The sequence below is a fragment of the Rattus norvegicus genome, chromosome 9 (genome assembly GCF_021556685.1).
Source record: "Rattus norvegicus strain SHRSP/BbbUtx chromosome 9, alternate assembly SHRSP_T2T, whole genome shotgun sequence".
In the NCBI taxonomy this organism is placed as follows: domain Eukaryota; kingdom Metazoa; phylum Chordata; class Mammalia; order Rodentia; family Muridae; genus Rattus; species Rattus norvegicus.
In genome coordinates this window covers 57,558,460-57,580,486 of record NC_141542.1, presented here as the reverse complement: position 1 = coordinate 57,580,486, position 22,027 = coordinate 57,558,460, and the positions used below count along the sequence as shown (strand labels likewise).

The 22,027-nt window shown below is 46.1% G+C and overlaps 1 protein-coding gene and 1 long non-coding RNA gene across 10 annotated transcripts in view; one reads left to right on the top strand and one right to left on the bottom strand.

Annotated features, from left to right (window-relative positions):
* The window catches only part of Il1r2 (interleukin 1 receptor type 2), a 40,359-nt gene extending 19,312 nt beyond the window's left edge, over positions 1–21,047 (bottom strand). Inside the window, exons 1-3 of one of the 7 annotated variants that reach the window (XR_015628379.1) lie at positions 20,962–21,043; positions 3,265–3,413; positions 12–270 (exon numbers count right to left, since the gene is read on the bottom strand). Coding sequence is in view for 4 of the 7 variants with exons in the window: in XM_087564477.1 (XP_087420603.1) it covers positions 12–270; positions 3,265–3,413; positions 3,869–3,903 (443 nt within the window). In the remaining 3 variants the exon portion in view is untranslated. 7 annotated transcript variants of the gene reach the window in all.
* On the top strand, positions 19,947–21,451 carry LOC148003701 (uncharacterized). Of its 3 annotated transcripts, none has more exons than XR_015629096.1 (3): positions 19,947–20,059; positions 20,480–20,638; positions 20,821–21,451. It is a non-coding gene; the product is annotated as an uncharacterized LOC148003701 (long non-coding RNA). The 3 variants fall into 3 exon arrangements; XR_015629095.1 differs by having other exon boundaries at positions 20,476–20,638; XR_015629094.1 differs by lacking the exon at positions 19,947–20,059 and having other exon boundaries at positions 20,156–20,638.
* The last annotated feature ends 576 nt before the right edge of the window (positions 21,452–22,027 follow it).

The following is a 22,027-nucleotide window of genomic DNA, read 5'->3' as shown; positions in this document are numbered from 1 at the left end:
GAGGGTCTTACCTGAATGTGCAGATGTAGGTACCAGAGTCCTGCTGAACTGCTGGCAGAACCCAGAGCGTATCATCCTTCACCCACATCCTTGGCTCATCTCCTGGGATCAGCTGAGAAGAGTCCGATTTACTCCATGTCAGAAGGCTGCGGGAACTGCTGGAGGTGTCTGAATGAGGTACCAGGGGGCACCTCAGGACCACGGGCTCACCTTCCAGCCTCAATTCCGATTTGAAATCTCTGCCACGAAACCAGCAATCGTCTCCAAGAACTACAAGTCAGAGATAGTAGGCATTAGATCCCAGACCTGCTCACATCACAAAACAAGTCCCCAAAATGAGGTTGGTCCCAACCCATGGGTACACAGCACATCTAAGCAAGCTTCTGCATGGTCCCAGCAAAGTGACCTGTACCCAAGTTCCCATGGGCAGTACCCTCTGTTCCTATGATTTTAAACTTCCCGAATGATAACCTGGGACCATCAATTTCTATTTCTATCCTGTGGAGGCAGATAAATCAGGTTCACATTTTAATTTTAAAAAATGGGGACTGGAAATTCTTTAGCATATATATCAGAAGGCTCACAAGCATCTGTAACTTTAGCTACAAGTGACCTAACACTCTCTTCTGATCTTCCAAGACACCTGCCTGCGTTGCGCTCTCTCTCTCTCTCTCTCTCTCTCTCTCTCTCTCTCTCTCTCTCTCTTTCTCTCTCTCTCTCTCTCTCTCTCCCCATCACCACCACCACTATACCATACACACACACACACACACACACACACACACACATAAAGGCAAGGTTTTAAATCTTTTCTTAAAGATTTAAATAAAGGCTCACTTTTCATTTGTTGATATTAAAAGTTGAACTATGGTCTGGAGAGGTGGCTCAGTGGTTAAGAGCACTAACTACTCTTCCAGAGGTCCTGAGTTCAACTACCAGCAACCACATGCTGGCTCACAACCATCTGTAATGAGATCTGATGCCCTCTTCTGGTGTGTCTGAAGACAGCTACAGTATACTTATACATAATAAATAAATAAATCTTTTTTTTTAAAGTTGAACTATGTAAACAGAGGTAAAAGGGATTGGTTGTAACAGACTGTATGTTTCAAGTCAAAGGCATGATAGCTAAAAAAAACTCCATTTTATATTAAGCATCGTTTTATTACCTACTAAACATTTGTCTCTGACTCCAGTTGCTGGAAGATAAGTTTCTAGTAACTGTGACTCCCATCCAGAAATATACAGCTGTGACCATCTACTTAGGATATGTCTGACTACTTTGGGGGAGGGGGGCTTCTGTAACCTTCTTATGCAGACATTCAAGGACTATTTTGATGTTGCCTTGACAACGTAACCTTGGCAGAGCACAAGGCTCTTGACTTGCTTGTGCTGACAAGCTTGTGACCTCCACCTTTAAAATTTTATATCCAACCATGGCTGGTGGGCTGGAAAAGTTATGCAGCCACTTTGGAAGTCAATCTGGAAGTTTCTCAGAAAACTGGGACTCATTCTACCTCAAGACCCAACTATACAACTCCTGGGCATATGCCCAAAAGATGCTCCATCATACCACAACTATGCTCAACTATGTTTATAGCAGATTTATTCATAATAGCAGAAACTGGAAACAGCCTACGTGTCCCCACAACCGAAGAATGGATAAAGAAAATGTGGCAAATGTACACAACGGGATATTGCTCAGCTATTTAAAAATGATGACGTCATAAAATCTGCAGGCAAATGGATGGAACCAGAAAATGTCATCCTGAGTGAGGTAACCCAGATCCAGACAAACATGGTGTGTACTAACTTTTAAGTGGATATTAGGCATGAGGTACAAGAGAACCATACTATGCTTCACAAACTCAAAGACGCTAAATAACAAAGGGGCAGGGGGACCCTTGAATCTCACTGAGAAGGAGAGATAGAATAGACATAGGGGTATGAATAGAGGGAGGAAACCGGATGAGTGAGGGGGAGTGGGGGAGGAGAGCTGGAGGGAGGATGGAAGGGTACGGGGGCATATGTGGGACGACCCAGAAGTCTAGAACAATGGAAACTTCCAGGAATCTATGAGGTGACCCTAGTTAAGACTCCTGACAATGAAGGACATAGAACCCAAAAAGGTCATCCATCTCCAGCAAACAGAAAATGGCTCCAAATGGAGGGACTGGGACACCATCCCAACCACAAAACCTTACACCTACAACTTCTCCTACCAACAAGACACGCAGGGATGAAGTTGGAGCAGAAATGGAGGAACGGCCAACCCATGGCTGTCCCAGCTTGAGACCCAGCCCATGAGAGAGAGCCCACCCCTGATACTATTCACGGTATTCTGCTATACGTCCAGAAAGGCAGCTAGCGTAACTGTCATCTGAGAGGCTTCACCCAGCAACTGATGGAAGCAGATGGAGAGAGCCACAGCCAAACGTTAGGCAGAGCTTGGGAATCTATGGAAGGCGGGTAGGAAGGATTGAAGGAGCCATAGAGGTGAAGGACACTACGAGAAAAGCTACAGAATCAACTGACTTGGGCCTGTAGGCGCACACAGGGACCTAAATAACTCCAACCAGAGAGAGCATGCATGGGATGGACCCAGGCCCTCTGCAGGCGTGTAACACGTGTGCAGCTCTGTCCCTAACAGCAGGAGCTATATGAGCTCTGCTGCCTTCCTGTGGATCCCTTCCCCTTAGTTGGGCTGCCTTGTCTAGCCTCAGCAGGAGAAGATGCTCCCAGTCCTGCTGCAACTTGATATGCCAAGGTGGGTTGACATCCGTGAGAAGCCTCCCTTTTCTAAGGAGAAAGAGAAAGAAGGGCAGGGGTGAGGTGGGAGGGAGGAGAGGAGGGAGGGTAAACTAAGCTGCCATCCGGATGTAAAGTAAATAAATTAACTAATTTAAAAAAAAAATCCTTCCCACACCCCACCTGGAGCAGTGGTCTCTAGTCTGGCTCAAAGATTGCTGTCCTGCTAACAGATTACAATCTGTATTAAAGCTGCAGTCTTCCCCGGGCATCTCAAATTCCTAAGTAAAGGCATCTTTGAATAAGGGCAAACTTCATTAATCTCCAATCTCTTCCTAGCAGGAAAGACACACACCCAGGCTTCAGCATACAGACAGGGAGTATCTGTCATCGATTGCCAAGCCATGAATATTTGTACTTTGCTGCTTGTTAACCGAGCAAACTGTCCCCCCACTGCCCCGCCACCCACCCACCCACCCCCCAAGCCCTTTCCCAGCTGAAGAGGTCGTTTCTCACCTGGGTGCTTCTCTGATGTAACGGGAGACTCAGAAACCCTTCCTGTGTGCACCACTGCTGGAGTGGTGAAAGCTGAAACCCCAGTTACTAACACAAGCAAGATGAACATCGTCCACACCAACTTCCAGAGTGCACAGGACCCTCGGAGCCTACGGGAGGAGAAAGAGGGAGGGGTCAGTAGGATCGTGAACTTCCGTGGGAAGGTTGTTCTGAGGTTGGAGGTGGGGTGGGGAATAGAACAGGATCTTGAAACTGCACCTGAGAATGAGAATGTTTGCTGCATATATTTTCAAATAAGGAAATTCAAACCATTTGTATTTGTCTCCCTGTGGCTGGATTTATGACTTGACTAACATTAAAATCCCCTAGCACCTCCCACAGAACCTGCCTGGAATGGAGGTTTCAGGTCCCAGGTGTCTGCCTCTCCAGAAATGAATCTGAGCGGTCCCCTGCCCCTCTGCCTGGGCTGCCTGTCGTTTGCACTCTTTGCTCCTCCAGGCCTGTGCCACACATCACTCTCTGAGTGTGCTGGCTGCTTACCCCCAACATAAGCCTGCACCATTTTTTGACCTCCAGGGCCCTCCCCCACATTCTCCTCACTGACTTCTGTGGTCCTCTGCAGCACTCTTCACTGAACATGCATAAGCTCTCCGCAGAAGACAAGGACTCTCTTCATCTCTTCCCCATCCTACTCAGTTACTGAGTTTGTGAACAACCAACAAACTATCAGAAGCCAAAAGATCCTCTGGTTTCTCTCATCGGGGAGCTTTGCCTGGTTCCACATGGGCAGACTCAGCAGATCATAGATGAAACCAGCATAAAAGGAAGTCTTCTCACCAGGACCCATCAACTCTCACTGTTAGCTATCTGCCTGCCAGAGGTGAGACCGTAACTCACAGGAAGCTACTGCACCTTCTGGCCTCCGGTTCTTCTGTTCAGTTCAAGGTAGAAACAAAACAAGCAATGCCTTCTGAGTGAGGCTTTGGTGGGGGTTGTGTTCTGGCAAAAGGGTGCAGGACACAGGCTTAGGTCCCCCAGGCCACTCTGAAGGGGCGAGGAGGGAGCCTACACAGAGATGCTCACTTTGGACAGCCCGGACTGCTCAGAACTGAAGTTCCCTCAGAGGGAAACTGCTCAAAGAACATAATTCTGCAAAACCTGCTTCTCATTAGGCAGAGAGACCAGGATTGGGAAATCAGCATTTTCTGTCTCTGCCCCATCTCACCCGTCCTACCCTCCACCCTCAAGATGATTGATTACCTCCTTAGGTCTTAATGGGTCACGATCATCTGTTTCTGGCCCCTAAGACTAGAGGCATAGAAATCACTCCTTGACTGTTCTAGTGCCCTGTGTGGCCCGGCTCTTCTCCTCGGGGCATGGGTTTCTATGACCCTGTGGTTCACCATGGCAGGGAGGGGGGCTGTGGGGGGAGCACAGCACTGTCCTCTGAATCTTAACAAATAGTACTTATTAATGTTTGTGGTCAGAAATAAATAAATAATTTTTAAAATGTTTAAAAATGGAGGGGCTGGGGATTTAGCTCAGTGGTAGAGCGCTTACCTAGGAAGCGCAAGGCCCTGGGTTCGGTCCCCAGCTCCGAAAAAAAGAATCAAAAAAAAAATGGAGACGTTCCCTGACCCTGAGGAAGCAAGGTAGCACTAGTTTCCTGTAGGTCCTGATCACAGGACTTTCCTGGCTCTTCAGAGACCCACCTGCTCTCTCTAAAGAGAAATAGAAGCAAGTGTTAACTGGAAAGAAAATGGTCATCCTCTCTCTAGGCTGCCCACATGTAGCTACAATTGCCCAGCTGATACGGGAATGGGAGCCAAGCAACTGACTCCAGAATAGAAAAGGAAACGCTGTATCTAATAAAACTGTTACTCTGTGTGCAGGCCAAGGCTTCCCTAAGGTCCAGACTCTGCTGATGTGATAGTGACTTTGTGGGGGAAGTGGTAGAGCCTGCAGGATACTCAGGCCTCTTCAGTCCCCATGGTAACTTTCTCCTTTAGGGGACCAGATCCAAGATTGGGCTTAGTGTGGGATGCCACTCAGTTTGCCTTCTCTGAGGTGACCAGAGAAAACAGTCTCCCTCCCAGGGACCTTTCTGTTGTGGTACACATACTGGTTCTGAACTATGTTGCTGCTCCTATTGGAAACTGGCTGTAGATCTTCAGGGGCCTTGTGGGGTTACTCTGGGGCATCAACCAAATCAGGGCGGCCAGAGCTTCATGGGCTTTTCTAGACTTCTTTTCCTCAAGCATCTTCTACCTACTCTAGTTATAAACCTTAATGGAAGGACCCCAATGGAGGAGTTAGGAGAAGGACTGAAGGAGCAACCCCATAGGAAGAACAACAATATCAACCAACCAGACACCCCAGAGCTCCCAGGGACTAAACCACCAACCAAAGAGTACACGTGGAGGGATCCATGGTCTCAGCCGCATATGTAGCAGAGGATGGCATTGTCTGGCATCAATAGGAGGTGAAGCTCTTGGTTCTATGAAGGCTCATTTCCCCCGTGTAGGGTAATGCCAGGGTGCTGAGGAGGGCGTGGGTGGGTGGGAGGGAGAGTATCCTCATAGAAACAGGGGTAAGGGGTGGAAGAGGGGAGAATTGGAAAGGGGATAACATTTGAAATGTAAATACATAAAATATCCAATAAAAAATATGTTTTAAAAATTAAAAAATAAACCTTAAAGGCTTCTATCAGAGTTGACAAAGGGTCAGAGTCTGCCTCAAGCTGTGCACCCTCCTGTAGGAATCTGGGGTAGCCTGGGTCATGAGAAGCCATTGGAGCTCTGCTTTGCCCTGAGCTTGGAACAGCATTACTATGTTTTCAGAAGTGTCGCGATAAAGGTTCAGGAAGGTCTAACTTCATGTCATGAACAGGCTGGACCTTTTAGGCCTTCATTCTTTCTCACACACAGATCATGTAGTGTCTGCTTTCTCCCTAGCTCTAAGACAGAGTTCCCCAGGTCTTGGTGAGGACTCGCATAGGAAACTACATCTTCCCTGGGTCCCTGAACATTAATTATGTGGCTATGTGTTGGTTGCTGGCCTACAGTGCTGTGATAACACATCTCCAAGGCAAGACGAAAGTCAGACCTCAGGAACTCACCCCTGAATCTTTCAGAGTGCTCTGAGAAGTTAACAAACCTGTCCTTGTATTGGACTGTATCCATTGCTAAGAGGGAACCTGTTCCCGGTCTGCCTCTCTGCCTCAATTTGTCATTTCCCAAAATTAAAATTGATTCCCTTGACTTGAGTAGAGTGTCAGCTGGCTTCCTGACCTCAGTCTCATTAAAGATGGGATGAATGGGGGTAAGTGGCCAACGAAAAGAAAATACCTCAACTCCTGAAACCTGGGATGGAAAAACCCTGAGGAGAATTCAGTAAATTAATCTCACTTGGTCAGTGCGATTGCATATTGCATTTAGATGCAGGGCCAAGCATCTTTACTAAGATGATGTCGGTAAAGTGCATGGAAACGGTTTGCAGGGATGATAAGCTTTTGCCCTTTACCCTGGTATCTTCAGACTCGCTTAGCACACATCAAGTTAGGAGACTGTTAAGCCCCAGATTCTAATTCACTTGTATCTTCTTAGGAAGTCCCCACTTGGCTTCAACCAATGTTTCTGGCATTGCTGCGTACCAAGAGGATCACTTGGAAGCTTTCAAAAAGTACCCAACACCCTGTGAAATTGTACCTGAAAGCTGATCCCCAAAACAGTAACCATGATCTCCCCCAGTTGATACCAACCAGCAGTCAACATTTGAATACCCACTCAGAGATATGCTTAAAGACATGTGAATTAAATTCCCATCTGGATAGTTTTGCTTTTTCTAAATTCCAAAAGAAAGCAGGGGATGGGGTTGAAAAAAATACACATATCTGCTGCATCCCCAAATACAGCCTTCGAAACAGGAGGCAGAGAAGTCTCAAGGGGGTCAAGACCCTAGTGAGGTTCCAAATAGAAGGGAGCCAGCTCGTTGGAGTTTGGGGTTGTAGGCCTTGGGGGCTCTTGGAGACTGGTGCCCATAGAGACCCACGACAGGAGTTTCTCACAATAAATAGACTTGTGATACCATTTCATAGAGGTACTTAGAGTTTTTCTTCTCATGTTTCCTTCTTTTCACAGAATGATGCTATATCTGAAAGACCCATTTGCTAAAACTGCTTGTTAAAATCAGAAAACACGGTTGGAAAACTTGGCCTTGTTTTTTTCTCAATGTCTCTGCTATACATACACAGACCTCGTTCTTGTCCTCATTCTTTAAGTCAGACATTATAGCAACAACCCATCTAGCATTTCCTTTGTGTTTGGTATTATAAGTGACCCAGATATGATTCAAAGTATATAGGAGGCTTATTCAGCTCCTGAACACTTAGGGGCTTGAGCATCCTAGGTCGCCAATATCTAGAAGATCCTTAAGTCAATGACCCTTAGACACCAAGAGACAACAATGAGGAGAGTGACCCTTATTTTACATACAATTCTGACATGCACTTAGAGATTCTACACACTCCTAACTTCCTGGCCTAGAGCATTCTGGGAGGCAGGGTATGAATATCTTGAGAGAATGAGTATACAAAAAGTGAATATCATATAGAAGTTCGTGACGCATTCCTCCCCTAAGACAGGTCCATCAGTTGTTCTTTGAAATCTCCCCATGGCCCTTCTCACAACATATACCACACAACTATTGGCTAGACCAGCTAACCGTTGTCACAGCAAGGCAGCCCAGCAGATCATCCCAATGCTGATGTCATAAACTGATTGTTCGCTCTTGATCGAAAGTCTTGATGCCACATAGAGGCTGACTAGCCAAGACCAGGCAGGGCTGACTGAGGACAGCTCCAAGATACAGGAGGGATCCAAGTCAGCTCCATGTTTCTCTCCGTTTCCTTACAGCAGGAATACCCATTCTCAGGGATGGCCAGGCAACACAGGCAGAAGCAAGCTATACTATGCTATGCCCTTTCTTACCTGCCCACATTCCTCTGGCCTCAGCAAGTCATAGGGCCAAGGAAAGCCCAACCCCAGCCGGGCTACTACAGAAACATTCCTGCTCTCTTCTGCGCTTGCTCTTTGCCTGCTTCTCCATGGGTAACAAGTTTCAGGTCACAATCTGCACCATGTTTATAGGCCTCTTGACTGCATGGTGTCCAATCATAGAAAGTACCAGGGAACATTCATGACTGAAATTCTACCTGAGCTATAACCTTAACCACTGCTGTGCCTCCCTTCCCTTGTGAACAGCTTGAAGGCACTGGGAATATGTGAGTAATCCTCCCTCATAAGTAGGGAATCTCAGAGTTCAAGGACTCAGACCTGCAGCCTTGCTACCTAGCCACAGTGACCAGATGGTGGAGAGTTCTGCCTTAGGATGTATCCGACCTAGGACTTTCCCGAAAGCTCTTCTTACTTCCATGGGTCTCTCTCATTCACACTTTCTTGAAACACAAATATTCTCTATGTCTCACCTCTGACACTGCCCTCAGGTTTGGTAGCATGAAAGCCATACAAACATTAGGAGTTGCTTTGTCCTTTTAAGATGCTCAACCATACCTGCCAAGACTGAACCCCCAGTGAATGTGATTGTTGGGGAGAGGGCGGTAATGGGAAGAGGATGGGGAGGGGAACACCCATACAGACGTGGGTTATGGGGATGTTGGCCCGGAAACTGGGAAAGGGAATAACAATCGAAATGTAAATAAGAAATACTCAAGTTAATAAAGATTAAAAAAAAAAAAGATGCTCAACCATACATGTTGAACTATACTAGCTATACTAGCCCTAGCCAGACTTACTGATTCTCTAGTTGGTGTGTGAAAGAACTAAAAATGACGCCATGTCTATTTGATGCATTTGGACTAGAAAATAAAGCCAAATCTACAAGCGTATGGGCTAATGTCATAGCCACAGTGACTGTGACAAATACAGAACATACATTCCTTCATTTATATTTAGGTGAATATTATACCGTTTTATACAAGATATATGAGAAAAAATCAGAGTCTAAGGGGTTTGGCCCTGATGGTATATCTACAAAGAACTGGGGTTTAAACCCAAGACTACTGACTTCAAAGCCCCCTGTTCTTCAGAACTATACTTTCTATGGCAGAGACTCCTTTTTCCCTCCCCCAAAACCCATCTACCCTGTTTTGCCCAATAATATCCATGGCATCAACAGCCAACCCTCACACATACCATACTTCCCATCATCCTCTATGATGAGGAATATCTATGTGAGAAATTTTGGGCAGATAGAATGTCATTGAAGTGAGTAAGTGACCTGTGGAAGTCACTTAAGGTATTATTTATGAACCTCACAGCCCCACTTGCTAGGTATATGTCCAAAGGAAATGAAATCAGTGTGTCAAAGAGTCTCTCACGTTTATTCACAATAAACAAGATTTGGAGTCAATCCAATATCCAGACATGGATGAGTGAAAAATATGTTGCATATGTATAGATATGGAATACTGTTTTTTTATTATAAATTCTTCCACTTGTATCAACATAGGTAAAAGGGATATCATGCCAAGCAAAAGAAGCCAGATCTAGGCAATGACTGTTAAATCTCCCTTGGATGTGGAATCTGAAAATGTTGCTCATGTAGAAGTCATAGATAGAATAGAGGTGTTGATCACATAGATGTCACGGGTAGAATAGAAGTGTTGATCACATAGAAGTCATAAGGAGAATAGTAGTATTGATCACATAGAACTCATAGGTAGAATAGAGGTCTCCAGAGATGGGGGCGGGAACAGAAAAGATGTTGTCAACTGGTACAACATTAGAAGTAAACAGGAAGAATAAGTATTCTAATTGTACAAGATGATGGGTGACTACAGTCAACGAAGATGTACTATGTACTCCAAAGAAACTAGATTCTCAAGTGAGATCTATTACAAGTGGTTAGCATGCAAACTGCATGTAATCATTCATTATATAACATCTACATACTACCTCATCACATTGTATCCATAAGCATGTACCATTATCAGTCAGAAAAAAAATCAACATCACCAACAAGGTCTCTACCAATAGTCCTTCCTTTGGTCCTTCACTGCCAGCTAGATTGTAGCCACCATCTTGGACCACAAGTTGAGAGGATTCATGGAAAGTGTTAGAACAATGAGAAGAGAGTTGACTACTGGGCCACCTTATTTTATTTGCTTCTATAATATGGAGCCAAACTTGATATGTGGCCTGTCTGGAGTTTGTTACATACATACATACATACATACATACATACATACATACATACATGCCAGAGGAAGGAGCCCTAAAACGTACCACCAGGGGCACTGTTCCTATAGCCCTCCTTCTGACACCAACCTGTTCCAGATCAGAAGTTTTCTGATGGTTGATTCTGAAAATTTAATTTTTCACTCAGGAGATGCCTTGCAGCCTCTGCTGGGATGAACTCAGTGCCCACCCCAAGGCCCATACTATTCCTGAGTCAAGCTTTCCTTGGGTTTATATAGAAGTCTATAAACATGAATAAAATGGTTCTGACACCAAAATGTCAGGCTGTATTTACTCGGGCGTGGTCTCTGGCTGATGTTCCATAAAACCATGATGCCATGGAGTCAGAGGAGTGTGGTTTTGAAGGGAAATATTCCAGGTTTGTGTGTTTGACCGTTTAGTCTTCAACTAGTGGCACTGTTTTTGGAAGGTTGTGGAACCTTCAAGGGATGGATCCTTGCTAGAGGAAGTAGGTCACAGGGGCAGGCCTTGAGGTTTTATGGCCCAGCCTCACTTCCTATTCACACTTCGATTCTTGACTGTAGATGCAATGTGACCAGCTTGCCTCTTACTCCTGCTCTCATGCCTTCTGTACCATGCTGGACTATGCCCCCTTAAACTGTAAGCCAAAAGTAATTGGCTTTAAATTGCCTCTTGGCGGGTGTTTTGTTCCAGCAGCAGGAAAAGTAACTAATAAGAATTCTCCTCCAGGATCATCCTTAGGCAAAAGAATTTGAGGTGGGCCATTCTCTCTGGCTTGTCCATCTGGCCAATCAAGAAGATCACCGTTTCCAGAAGAAAAGGAAATCCTCTAGTGCACTCTTCCTGGAGTTCTGCTAGCCCCTGTCCCTGACCCAGGCTACCCCTAGTCAAGGGGCTGTCTTGGCTTCTCTCTCTCTGGACTTCAGCAAAACAAGTGCTTCCAAGTGACTTTCCCTGGAAGAGGCTTCAGGCAAGCAAACCACAGGCACAGAAAAGTGACAGTTTTCCATAATCAAAACCTCATGGAAGGCTGGAACCAAAATGGTTGTAGTGTAGGAAACATCGAGTCCTTGGCAGGCCCAGAGAGGGGAAGAAATCATCTGCTCCAGCTCCAAGCCAAACATTCTCCCTGCCCTACTTTCTTTAAACACGTCTCCAAATCACAGGCGACTTGATTTCTCTCATGGAGTGGGAGTTGACCTTGCTACTGGGAGGAAATCTCAAGGCTAGAACATTCCAAGCACCTGAGTTATGATTTGGCCTCTATTTTTTTTCTAGAAAAATAATCATTTTTCACACCTTGCGGGGATGGGCTGAAAAGTGGGGAGGGGAATAAGAAAATGCTGAGCGTGTGTGGAGACGATGCTATAAAGTGAAAGGCTCAGATGACCCAGCCCCAAGCGGACAGGCACTCACCCAGCCTGGCAGACTGAGCAGCTGTGCCCTTGATCAGATGTTTGTGTCCTGACCTCTGCACATGGAGAATGCAGACAGCCTAAGAGCATGTATGTGATTACATCATCTCTCGCTCTGACTTTTATAAGCTACAAAAGGACTATAAACTGGAAAAAAAACAGTATGGGGCACTTCAGAATATATTCTACCTAGACTAATGTTATCTCCCTCTCTCTCCCTCTGTGCACACTATAAAATTCCATACATAGAAAGAAATATAGCAACTAAAAAAAAAAATCACAGGTATCGTCCAACCTCTAATATGTCAGAATGCATATAAGAACAAATATGTTTTAACAGATTGAGAAGAAATAAATAAATGCAAACTTATGGCTGAGGAATCCCTGGCTCTAGGGGATGAACTGTGGTCATTGCTTTGCTAAACGGACAGCATCAAACTGCCTTCTAAGTACTTAAGTATCCATCCACAGATTAGGCAGCTCTCAACCCTCATTGCAGAAGCTTCTTTGGGGTAGGCAGCAGTTACTATGGAGACGGCTTGTCAAAGTGCACTGTGGAGTGCTCACCCATCCCTAAATGGGACATCTACCTCAACCCCCTCCCCAAAAAGGCTCAGCGGGCATCTTGCAAAGAGAAAAGAAAAGATTGTAAGAGTCTGAGATCAGTGAAGCCTGGTGCTTAATTGTGTCTTCTGGACACGACCGGACCATTGCACTCGTGAACGCAATAGCATCTGTGGCTGCCTGCAAGATACCTGTGGAAGTTCAAGCCAGTCTACATGTCGGCATGCATGGCAGAGGGATCCTTGAAGCCCTGCCCCTGGCTGATGAGCCACTGACAGCTAGTGACTGCTATGAGACAGATGGTCAGCTTTCTTTTGAGATGCAGCCCCCGGGAGGTCTCTCTTGGCCCAGTGAGTGGCTCTACACCACACACACACACACACACACACACACACACACACACACACACACACACACACACACACACACGTACAGACGCCACTAATTAGTCTCAGTGGGTTATCAAAACAGAGCCTGAAATTGGCAGAGGGATATAGAGGTTGTTTGCGTGAAACCAGAGATGCATATCCGTGTGAAATTCTTTTTAAGAATCAATTGAAAATGATTAAATATCCTATACTTTACTGAATGGGTCAGGTCTGAATTAACCTGAGAGAGTGAGCTTAAGTTTGTAATGATCCTCGTTTTGATGTCTGGAGGTTTTTGGGCAGCTGTCCCACTTCTGAATCAGACAGAACCATCACAGAAAGAACAGAACAAGGTGACAGCATTGAGGTGACAGCGTTGACTATTAGTCACATTGACTAGCCATTGGCTCAAGCGCCTACCGATTAGTCATATTTGGTGTATCGGTGTAGTAAACAAAATCCTAAAACCCCACACATGCCTCGAGCACACCATCCAGAGCATTCTGGTCGGAGAACAGTCACACCAAGGAGGTCTCAGGCAGGAAAGCTCAGAATTTTAGTCAGCAAAGGGCAGTGAGGATCCTTGGTGCAAGCAGGGAGAAGTGTAGAAAGAGATGGCAGCAGCTTTTAGCAGTGAGGGCTCTGGCTGGAGACAGAGTCCTTGATGGGCTCTTGAAAAGTCATTGCGATTCTACAGTAAAGAGAGCAACTCGCTTTCATCCCCAGAATAAAGGGAATTCTGCCCTTCAAGAAGCACAAGGGTGCTGTTTGTGATTGCATAGTAATGTTGAAATGAAAGTGGGCCATTCCTTAACCAAACCCCCACCCCCACCCCACCCTGCCACATAGACACCCTCTGGAGAATGCCAGGCAATGCCCCCAATCCAGTTCCATTAAAGATGGGAAATTCCCATCTTGAGACAAGTCCATAGTGTGAAAACTTTTCTATCAGCCCAGAGCCCAAGTTCGCCCTCCTCTAAACAACATTCTTTGACCAGATTTTGCTATCTAGAGTCATTCTCAAGAAGCTCGTTCACACCGGTCAGTAGTCCTGGACCTCAGTGGGACTCTTCAGAAAAATACAGTGAGAAAAAGTACGTGGGACGGAAAGTGGGTGGCTCGTGCCCTTATCTGTATAAGGGACCCAACCGGGTAGAAATTTCAGAAGGACAGACATGTCACATGAAGAACTCACAGCCGTGCTAGAAAAGAGGAAGCATTCAACACATGCCTGGGCTCACTGGCGTTTTCTGAGAGGCGGTGGTTGCAGGGGTTAGTAACACGGCAAGGATAGGAAGCTGGAGGATCTGAGGGAAGCCTCAGAGTCCACCCTCTGAATCACGCCCCAGTTCCTGTTAGGTTCTACCTTACTGCCTGGAACTTTCTAGCATCACAGTCAAAAGCTGAGCTAACACCCATTATTACCATGCAAGAAATGTATCTAGTGTCGCCTAATGGAATCAGTAAGTTCGAAGGGATAAATCCAAATTATAGAGTGTGTTAATATACAAACATGAGCTCAAGATCACAGAGACAGATATATGCACATCTGTAAAGCTGGTCTCGAATTCTAAGCCTTTCTGGTACCTTCTTTCAGATTGACCCCTTAGTGATGGAGTCTTTAAATACAGATAATGGAGAGGGGAAACAGGCTCTGTCTTCATGGTGCGGTTTCCTAGGTAAGCCATCTTGGGCAACCCCCAAAGTCAGTTACACAATCTGAGTAGCAGTTTCTTCATCTCTTAAAATGCAAAGGCCGCTCTAATGAGACCTCGCTACCAAGTATGAATACCTGGGATTCAAAGTTGATCTGGATCTGGGCACACGTCTTTGTCTGGCTTCCAACGTTCATTCCCAAAGACTCAAATCAGTGGGTCATCATCAGATAACGTATACCATGTCAGCTCTTTTGCTTTAAGCCCTTTAACCAGCAAAGAACAGAACCAGCTCTCAGGACTGGGGGTTTCTCCTGAGCATCGGACTTCTGCCTTTGTTGGCCTGCTTCTAAGTGACTGGGTATTCTGTTGGCACTGGGGCTGAAGTCTGACTGCTAACACACATAGCACACCTTCCAACTCCTGTAACTTGAGTATAGGAAACAACACAAGCATCCAAATAACCAGTCACCCATTAAACTAATCCATCTAAAATATGACAGAGAGGACAAACAGGGACAGAAAGACTGTGAGAGCTAAAGGAGCCATAGGCTCTTAACACAGGTCACAGCACGAGCTTAACAGCCTTCCTCTGATACTCTCTCTCTCTCTCTCTCTCTCTCTCTCTCTCTCTCTCTCTCTCTCTCTCTCTCTCTTTGAGTGCGGCTCCTTTTGCAGAGTAGGTTAGACATTATAGATGGCCACAATCATGTCTTCCATCCCTTAGCCTTCTGTAGCGTTTCCCTCAGCCTTCTGTAGCGTTACCATCATCAGCCTGCTATCAAGAGGTGGAATCCAGCTCACCTCCCTTGAATATGGACGGCCTAGTAACTCAGGTGCAGCCAAAAGAATGCAGCAGAAGTACGTTCACCATGTGTGACTTCTGCAGCTACATCGGGGAGGTCTAAGCAGTTTCCACCTGGTTTCCTCACAGAAAATCAAGTCACCATGGAAGCAGCCTGATTGTCCCCAGGGAGGCTATAGGGAAGGGTCTTGGCGGAGCTGTCAGCAACCTCTCAGATGCCCTCAAGGGGACCACCCATGAGCGGTAAGCCATCTTAGACTCCACAAACATGTCCATTCATTAACTGATAACCATTGATAGAACTCAGATGAAATACACAATGGAGAGGAATTGTCTGGCTTTTCACAAGTGTATGGTCTAGGGGATATATGAGTTGTAACGACAAAGTGGTGGTTGTGACAAGCGACCACATTTTAGTGTAATTTTTCAAGGAGCAAAGGGTAAGTGCTCGTTCAAAAGCCAGTTCAAGGGGCTGCTAGAGGCAGAGTGGAGCACAGGTTGACTGTGTTTGAGATCCTGGAGGATGGAAGGAGGATTGATCAATGGTAAAAAATTAGATGGTTGATTATGGGAGAAAATGCATCCGGCAAACAGCAGGTGTCTGCCCAAAGGGACAGGAAAAGAAATAAGACGATTTGCACAGAACAAGGCAAAGAACCATCTAGGGTCTGGAAGAGCAAACACAAGCTTTGCCCTCCACATTAGTGTCCCAACAAGAACACTGGGATGCAAGGGCACAAAACAGCCTTGGGTGACAGAGAACACTCCGCTTCAAGCTCTTTTATGTACGATAGAGCAGGGGCTATGTTTCATGAAGGCATACTGTAATCGCCTTCCAGAGTGTCTTTACTGCTCGTCTTTCTTGCCCCAGGAGCATAATCACAACACACTGCTCAGAAAGGATAGAAGGATGTAGGTAAGACATGGAGAAAGCTCCTTCCCGGTAGGAAGACACAAGCAGAAGAGAAAGGTCCTTAGGAGTCTGAGAAAAATGGGAAAGAAAGGTACCAGATAGACCTAACCTGTTTTGAAACTCAAAAGAGAAACAGAAAAGAATTTTGATTCTTTTTAGGAAGCCAGAAGCAGAACTTTTGTTCATTACAAGTGGATCTGTGTAGGAACCCCACCTTGGTGCTCTTAGTGAATGGAAATGACAGAAAGGAAAGGCAGTAATGATGTGATATATCAGCAGAAGGGACGCTAGGTTTTTAGAAGACTGCTCACTGCTAGTCTCATTCAACAGAAAGTGTTTGGACCTTGCCCTGTACTTCCACTGGAGAAAGGGAAGCAAACCAAGAACTGGGCTGAGGCCACAAACAGGAAAGGGATTGACCCAGTTGGGGCTACAGTTGGAAGGAGTAGCCAGAGAAGGAACCCAGGCAGGTTCTACTTATCATGTCCCACTACTTTACCAAGGTCCCGAACTCCACTCTCTGGTGCTTCAGCTTTCTTGGTGCCCCCAGCCATCCCCACAGTTCAGTGACAGATGTGGCAGTATCCACTCAGATCGTTTGGGGGTGGGTCCCCCACTGGTTACTGATGATTTTTGACTGTCACCTAGACATTCTGAACCAGAGTGGAGAACAAAGTTTGGCAAATGCAGAGGACTGGAAGAGCCCATGAGGAGCACAAAGGACAAGTTGGCCAGAACATTGGCTGTCACATACCTTAGGCATTAGACTATGGTGTTTCCCAGCCATGGATCCCAGTAGTAGGGACTTTAGGACCAGGCGGATATACACACAACTCTGAGGAAGCCAATGAGTAACCCCCAAGTCAGCATATACACATCCAGAACATTCCCTACCATTCACTGGGAATGAGCCTAGAAGGCTAGAAGGGACAGAGGAGGAACTAGAATGTGCATCTACCCAAAGGAATCTGATGAGACCAAAAGAGCATCCTGGGGCATCTGAGACAGAGAGGAAGCATAATAGCAGGCTGAACTTGCTCCTCTGTGTACAGAAGACTTGGGAACCAAATGAGATTCTTCTTACAACCGTGAATAAGAACAAAAGGGGCAATGATCCACAGCAGTATAAAGTTTCTCTATATACTATACTGAAGTTTCTTTATTATACACACACACACACACACACACACACACACACACACACATTAGAAACTATATCAGGGCAGATAGGACTCTTCTTTTCATGCTTTGAAAGATTATATCCCACTCTCCAGAAATTAAATCCACCTAGAATGGCCTATCTTCTAAGAGTCACCAAGGACAACAGCTAAATGTTCTTTCTCTGAGGGTCACTGAGAACAGCAACTATCCTGAGTCCTACATGACAAATATCCATGAGAAACAATAAAGGTCAGCAGTGAGCACACAATCAACACACACACACACACACTCACATACACACACAGTCATAAACACACATACACATGCATACACACACTCACATACACACATACATATGCACATGCCAAACACATGCACACATATACACACTTAGAATCCAAGAACTTTTTATCTATACTGTGTGGGAAAATCCTTTGCCATAAGAAATTGTAATCTTTGACTGGAAGTTACCGCAGACTCAGTATGTTTTCCATGGTCTCCAAAACCCTTGGCTCTGCCCAAAGAGCAACATTCCTTTCTCACACTGAACCCTCTAGCTTCTCTCAGCTGTAAAACAAAATCACCACCATGTTCCTGAAGACGTCCCCACGAAGCTTGCAATCTGAAACCCTATGTCCAGAATTTCCCTCCCAGCCACTCCAGCTAACATAACTGCGCAAGGGGACATGATAGATACCGTGTACCCAGGTTCAGTTAGGTGGGGTCTAAACCCCAGCTGCCAATGCACACATCTCTTCCTGCTTTGACTGTTTTAGGAGATCTGAGTGGAAACACAAGTGCTTACGTTTCTAGTAAGTTCCCAAACGATGCCGAAGCCACTGGTCCAGGGAGTATGCTTTCAAAACCACTTCCTTAGGACGGACAGGAAGTTTCATGTCCTGTATATCCTGTAGCAAGCCTATGGGGTAGTACGCAAGCATGTGTGCATGCACATGAGCACACACACTCACACACACTCACACACACTCTCACACATACTGGGAGTGAGAGAGACAGAGACATGAAGAGAGGGAGAGAGGGAGAGACAGAGACAGACACACAGAGAGAGACAAAGGCAGATAGATACAGAGACACTGAGAGAGGGAGAGAGACAGAGACAAGAGAGAGGGAGAGACAGAGAGAAGGAACGTCAAAACAATATTAATTGAGCAGTTGTTCTCTGCAAACCCTGCTTTAAAAGTGGCCCTGAGGGCCAGGAGAAGTTATAAGGGATCATCAAGATCTGGCACAGTTGACCAAAGATATGCTAGCAGGAGCAAGAGATGACTGATAGATGCTGTGTTCATCTGCAGTGTTGTAGACACTGCTACATTGTATCTTGGGTTAGTGCACACGGCAAAGAGAAAGATGTGTTTTCTATTGCGTGAAACCAGTAACCATACACTCATCTGCTGTAGGTGGGATGTCTAGGCTCAGCTCAGATGGTTTCTCTGCTTAAAGTCCTTCCTGGTTATAGCCAAGCATCAACTGGACTCTGTTCCTTTTTGAGCCTCTGGTCCTTGTCCAAGTTTACACGGCGGTTATGATTGCAGTACTGAAGCCCCTGCTTCTGATCAACTGAAAGACCACTGAGCTTCTAGCCTGAAGCCTCTCTTCAAGGCCAACAGCCTTTCTGATGCTGCTTCGAACCTCTTTGACTCTGACCACCAGACCACAAAGAGAGAGGCTCTTACAAGGATTCTACCAACCTGCTCTTCCTTCAGCTTAACTAACAGCCTGAGGTGCCCCACAAAGTCCCTCAGCCTTACTATATAAGGTAGTACAATAGAAGTACTATATAATACTATATAGTAGCAGTAGAACTATATAAGGTAGCATGTCCGTAAAGATTCATCTGTTTATACGCCCCAGTCTTACTCAATGAGAGGTGATTCAACAGGGCATGAATCAGTTGTTCGCATTCTACAGTCCTGCCTGTTACACACATGTAAAGCATCCGATAACTATGACCTCTGGAACATTCAAGACTCACCCAATGCTTTACGTTTACTCACTCCCAAGTCAGGTATCTTCCCTGACTCTTGAAGGCTCGGTTACTCACAACATGATCAACACGTGTGAGGAATGCAGATGCCCAGGCCCTGCATCAGCGCTCAGGAATAGAAATCACCTGCGTGTTTACAAGACTCCTGGGAGATGCAAGAAACAGTGATCTCACAAATTCCTTGTCCCCAGATAACTCTGTCCTGGGCTTGCTAATGATCATGAGCCTCATCCTATCTCCTAAGAAATAGTCCTCCAAACGGGCTCTTCCCACACAAGCAGTTCTAGCACGCAATCGAGTCCTTCAGCACACGCCCACAACTACTGAATCTGAAAAAAAAAATCTGTGTGGGCCAAGCAATGTGTGTCATAGGCAAATATGGTAAAGGCCAAGTTTGAGAATCTGGTAAACACAGTAGTCCGAGGCTCCAAGAAAAAGCACCCGCATCAACTCTGCTGTCACTAGAGGCTGGCCCTGTTATCCTGGGGTATGGGAGGAGGGGCCTGATCACGTGATCACTCGGATCTCTCGCTGTCAAAACAGTTGGAATAGGAGGGTGAGATGAAAATGAGGGCGGCTTGGGGAAGCCCAGGCCAACCTGCAGCACATGAGGGAGGGCCCATCCCCCCAGCACTCCCAGCTAAGAGAGGGAAAAGAATGCACTGAGACAGGTGAGGCTCAGAGACACCCCCGGGGAAGACATTCTTCCGCACTTTTGCCTGTAGGAACAAGACGCTGATTCCAGAGAGCGAGCCTCCTGGTAAGGCAGAGCTAGAGGAGGGTGAGGTTGATGGGAGCTGATTTGGAACACCGAAGGAAGCCAGTAACATCCCACTGCAAGCCGGGTCCAGGGCGGGGCTGGGAAGGACAAACCAATCCTCTGCCTCTATTTACACAGTAGGAACCCCAGAGAGAAGCGCTGGCCAAGATCACCCTGTGTGAGGAAGCTGAGGTCAGAGACATATAAACTAGGGATCGGAGTGGGGAAAAGGCTCCAAAAGGGAGTGGGGGACCAAAGTGAAGCAGGAGAGGAGGAAGAAAAAAAAAAAAAGCAGCAAAGCGTTTATCTGATAATTGTGTGTGCCAGGCAGGTCTTAGAGTGCTGCTCAGTCTGCCTTGAAGCTATGGTTTCTGAGAGGCTCCAGGTTAAGAAGAAAAAAAAAAAAAAAAAAAAAAAAACCACCCTAGGAAAGTCCCAGAAGCCTTCTATTGCGCTCTGCGCTCTGCTCCAGATGCTGGGGGAGCCCAAGGTAAGAACCCCGCCCACTCCCTTCCTCTAAGTGGATTCTAGATGCAGGTCCGTTCCCTGCTGCCTGGAACTGTGGACATTCCTCGGAAGCTATCTGATCTAGTCCCCCAGACTTTTTTTTTCTTCCAACGGAGAAACCGAAGTAGGAAAAGACCAAGAGATAAAGTGACCTTCTGCACACAGGTGGAGCCGCTCACCGAGGAGACCGCTCACCCAGAGGATGCCCAGAGCCACAAAGAGAGGTTGCCTGAGGTCCTATTAAACACAGAGGTGATGTTCGGCGGCTCCCTGGTGTCTCTCCCTGCCTCCTTCCCACCTTCTTACCTGGAGCTCTGCATTCGTGTACCTTGCAGTTTCTTGGCTGGCTGAGGAAGGCTGTCAATCAGGACAGACTTTCACCTTCTATGATGTCCCAGCAGCCCCCAGAGGGATTTATAGGCTCCTGCTTGTGGTTCCCTAACTGGGCCGAGTCACTCACTCTAATTGGGTGGTGGTGGACACACCTTTTCCCTCCTCACAGGGAGCACCCTGCTCTCTGTGCTTTGTGCGTACATCCTTGGCTTATGGGGAAGTGGCCTAGGAAACTCTGAGTTTCCCTATTTGTGTGTGTGTGTGTGTGTGTGTGTGTGTGTGTGTGTGTGTGTGTGTGTCGCTAGAGTGACATATTTCCAGCCCAGAACACATTTCAAAGTGATGCTGCCTGTATATCAAGAAGTTGTAAACAGTTTCACAGGTGAGATGTCACCCCATCAACTGGATGCTGGCTAAAACTCAACCATGGTCCCATTAAAGAGAAAAGGTTTTTTTGTTTTTTTTTTGTTTGTTTGTTTGTTTTGTTTGTTTGTTTTTGTTTTTTTTTTTAATAAGTGGGACATAAGATCGCCACTCCTACCCCAAGAACTCTTCTTGAATTTAAGGAGGATTGAATATATGGGCTTGTTTTAGGGGCCTCGGTTTGACTGTTTGTGTGCTTTGTTTTGTTTTGTTTTGTTTTGTTTTTAACTTTCCATGAGTTGTCTCAAAGGCAGGTGATGTAAAGCACTGACTTTCTTTTTTTCCCGTTTGCGGAATTGCACTAATAGTAGTTTCTGTTCTTACAAAAATTCCTCATTAACTCCCTAAAAGGTCCAAAACATACTCCATCCCTCTCATTCACAAGGTACCTTCACACAGTGGGCCGGGCAGATCTCAGGCAGAAGCTAGACACCGTGGTCTATCACTGGGTGAATTTAGAGAGCCATGTGGGAGAGAATGAGGCTTGGCTCTGGCCTCTCCAGAGACAAGCACCAGGACTTGACCCCCCCCCCCCTAATCTTCAAGCTCTATGCCATCCCCACAGTGCTGGACAGTGCTCTCACTTGGCCATGAAAGCATCGAGCAGCATACAGTA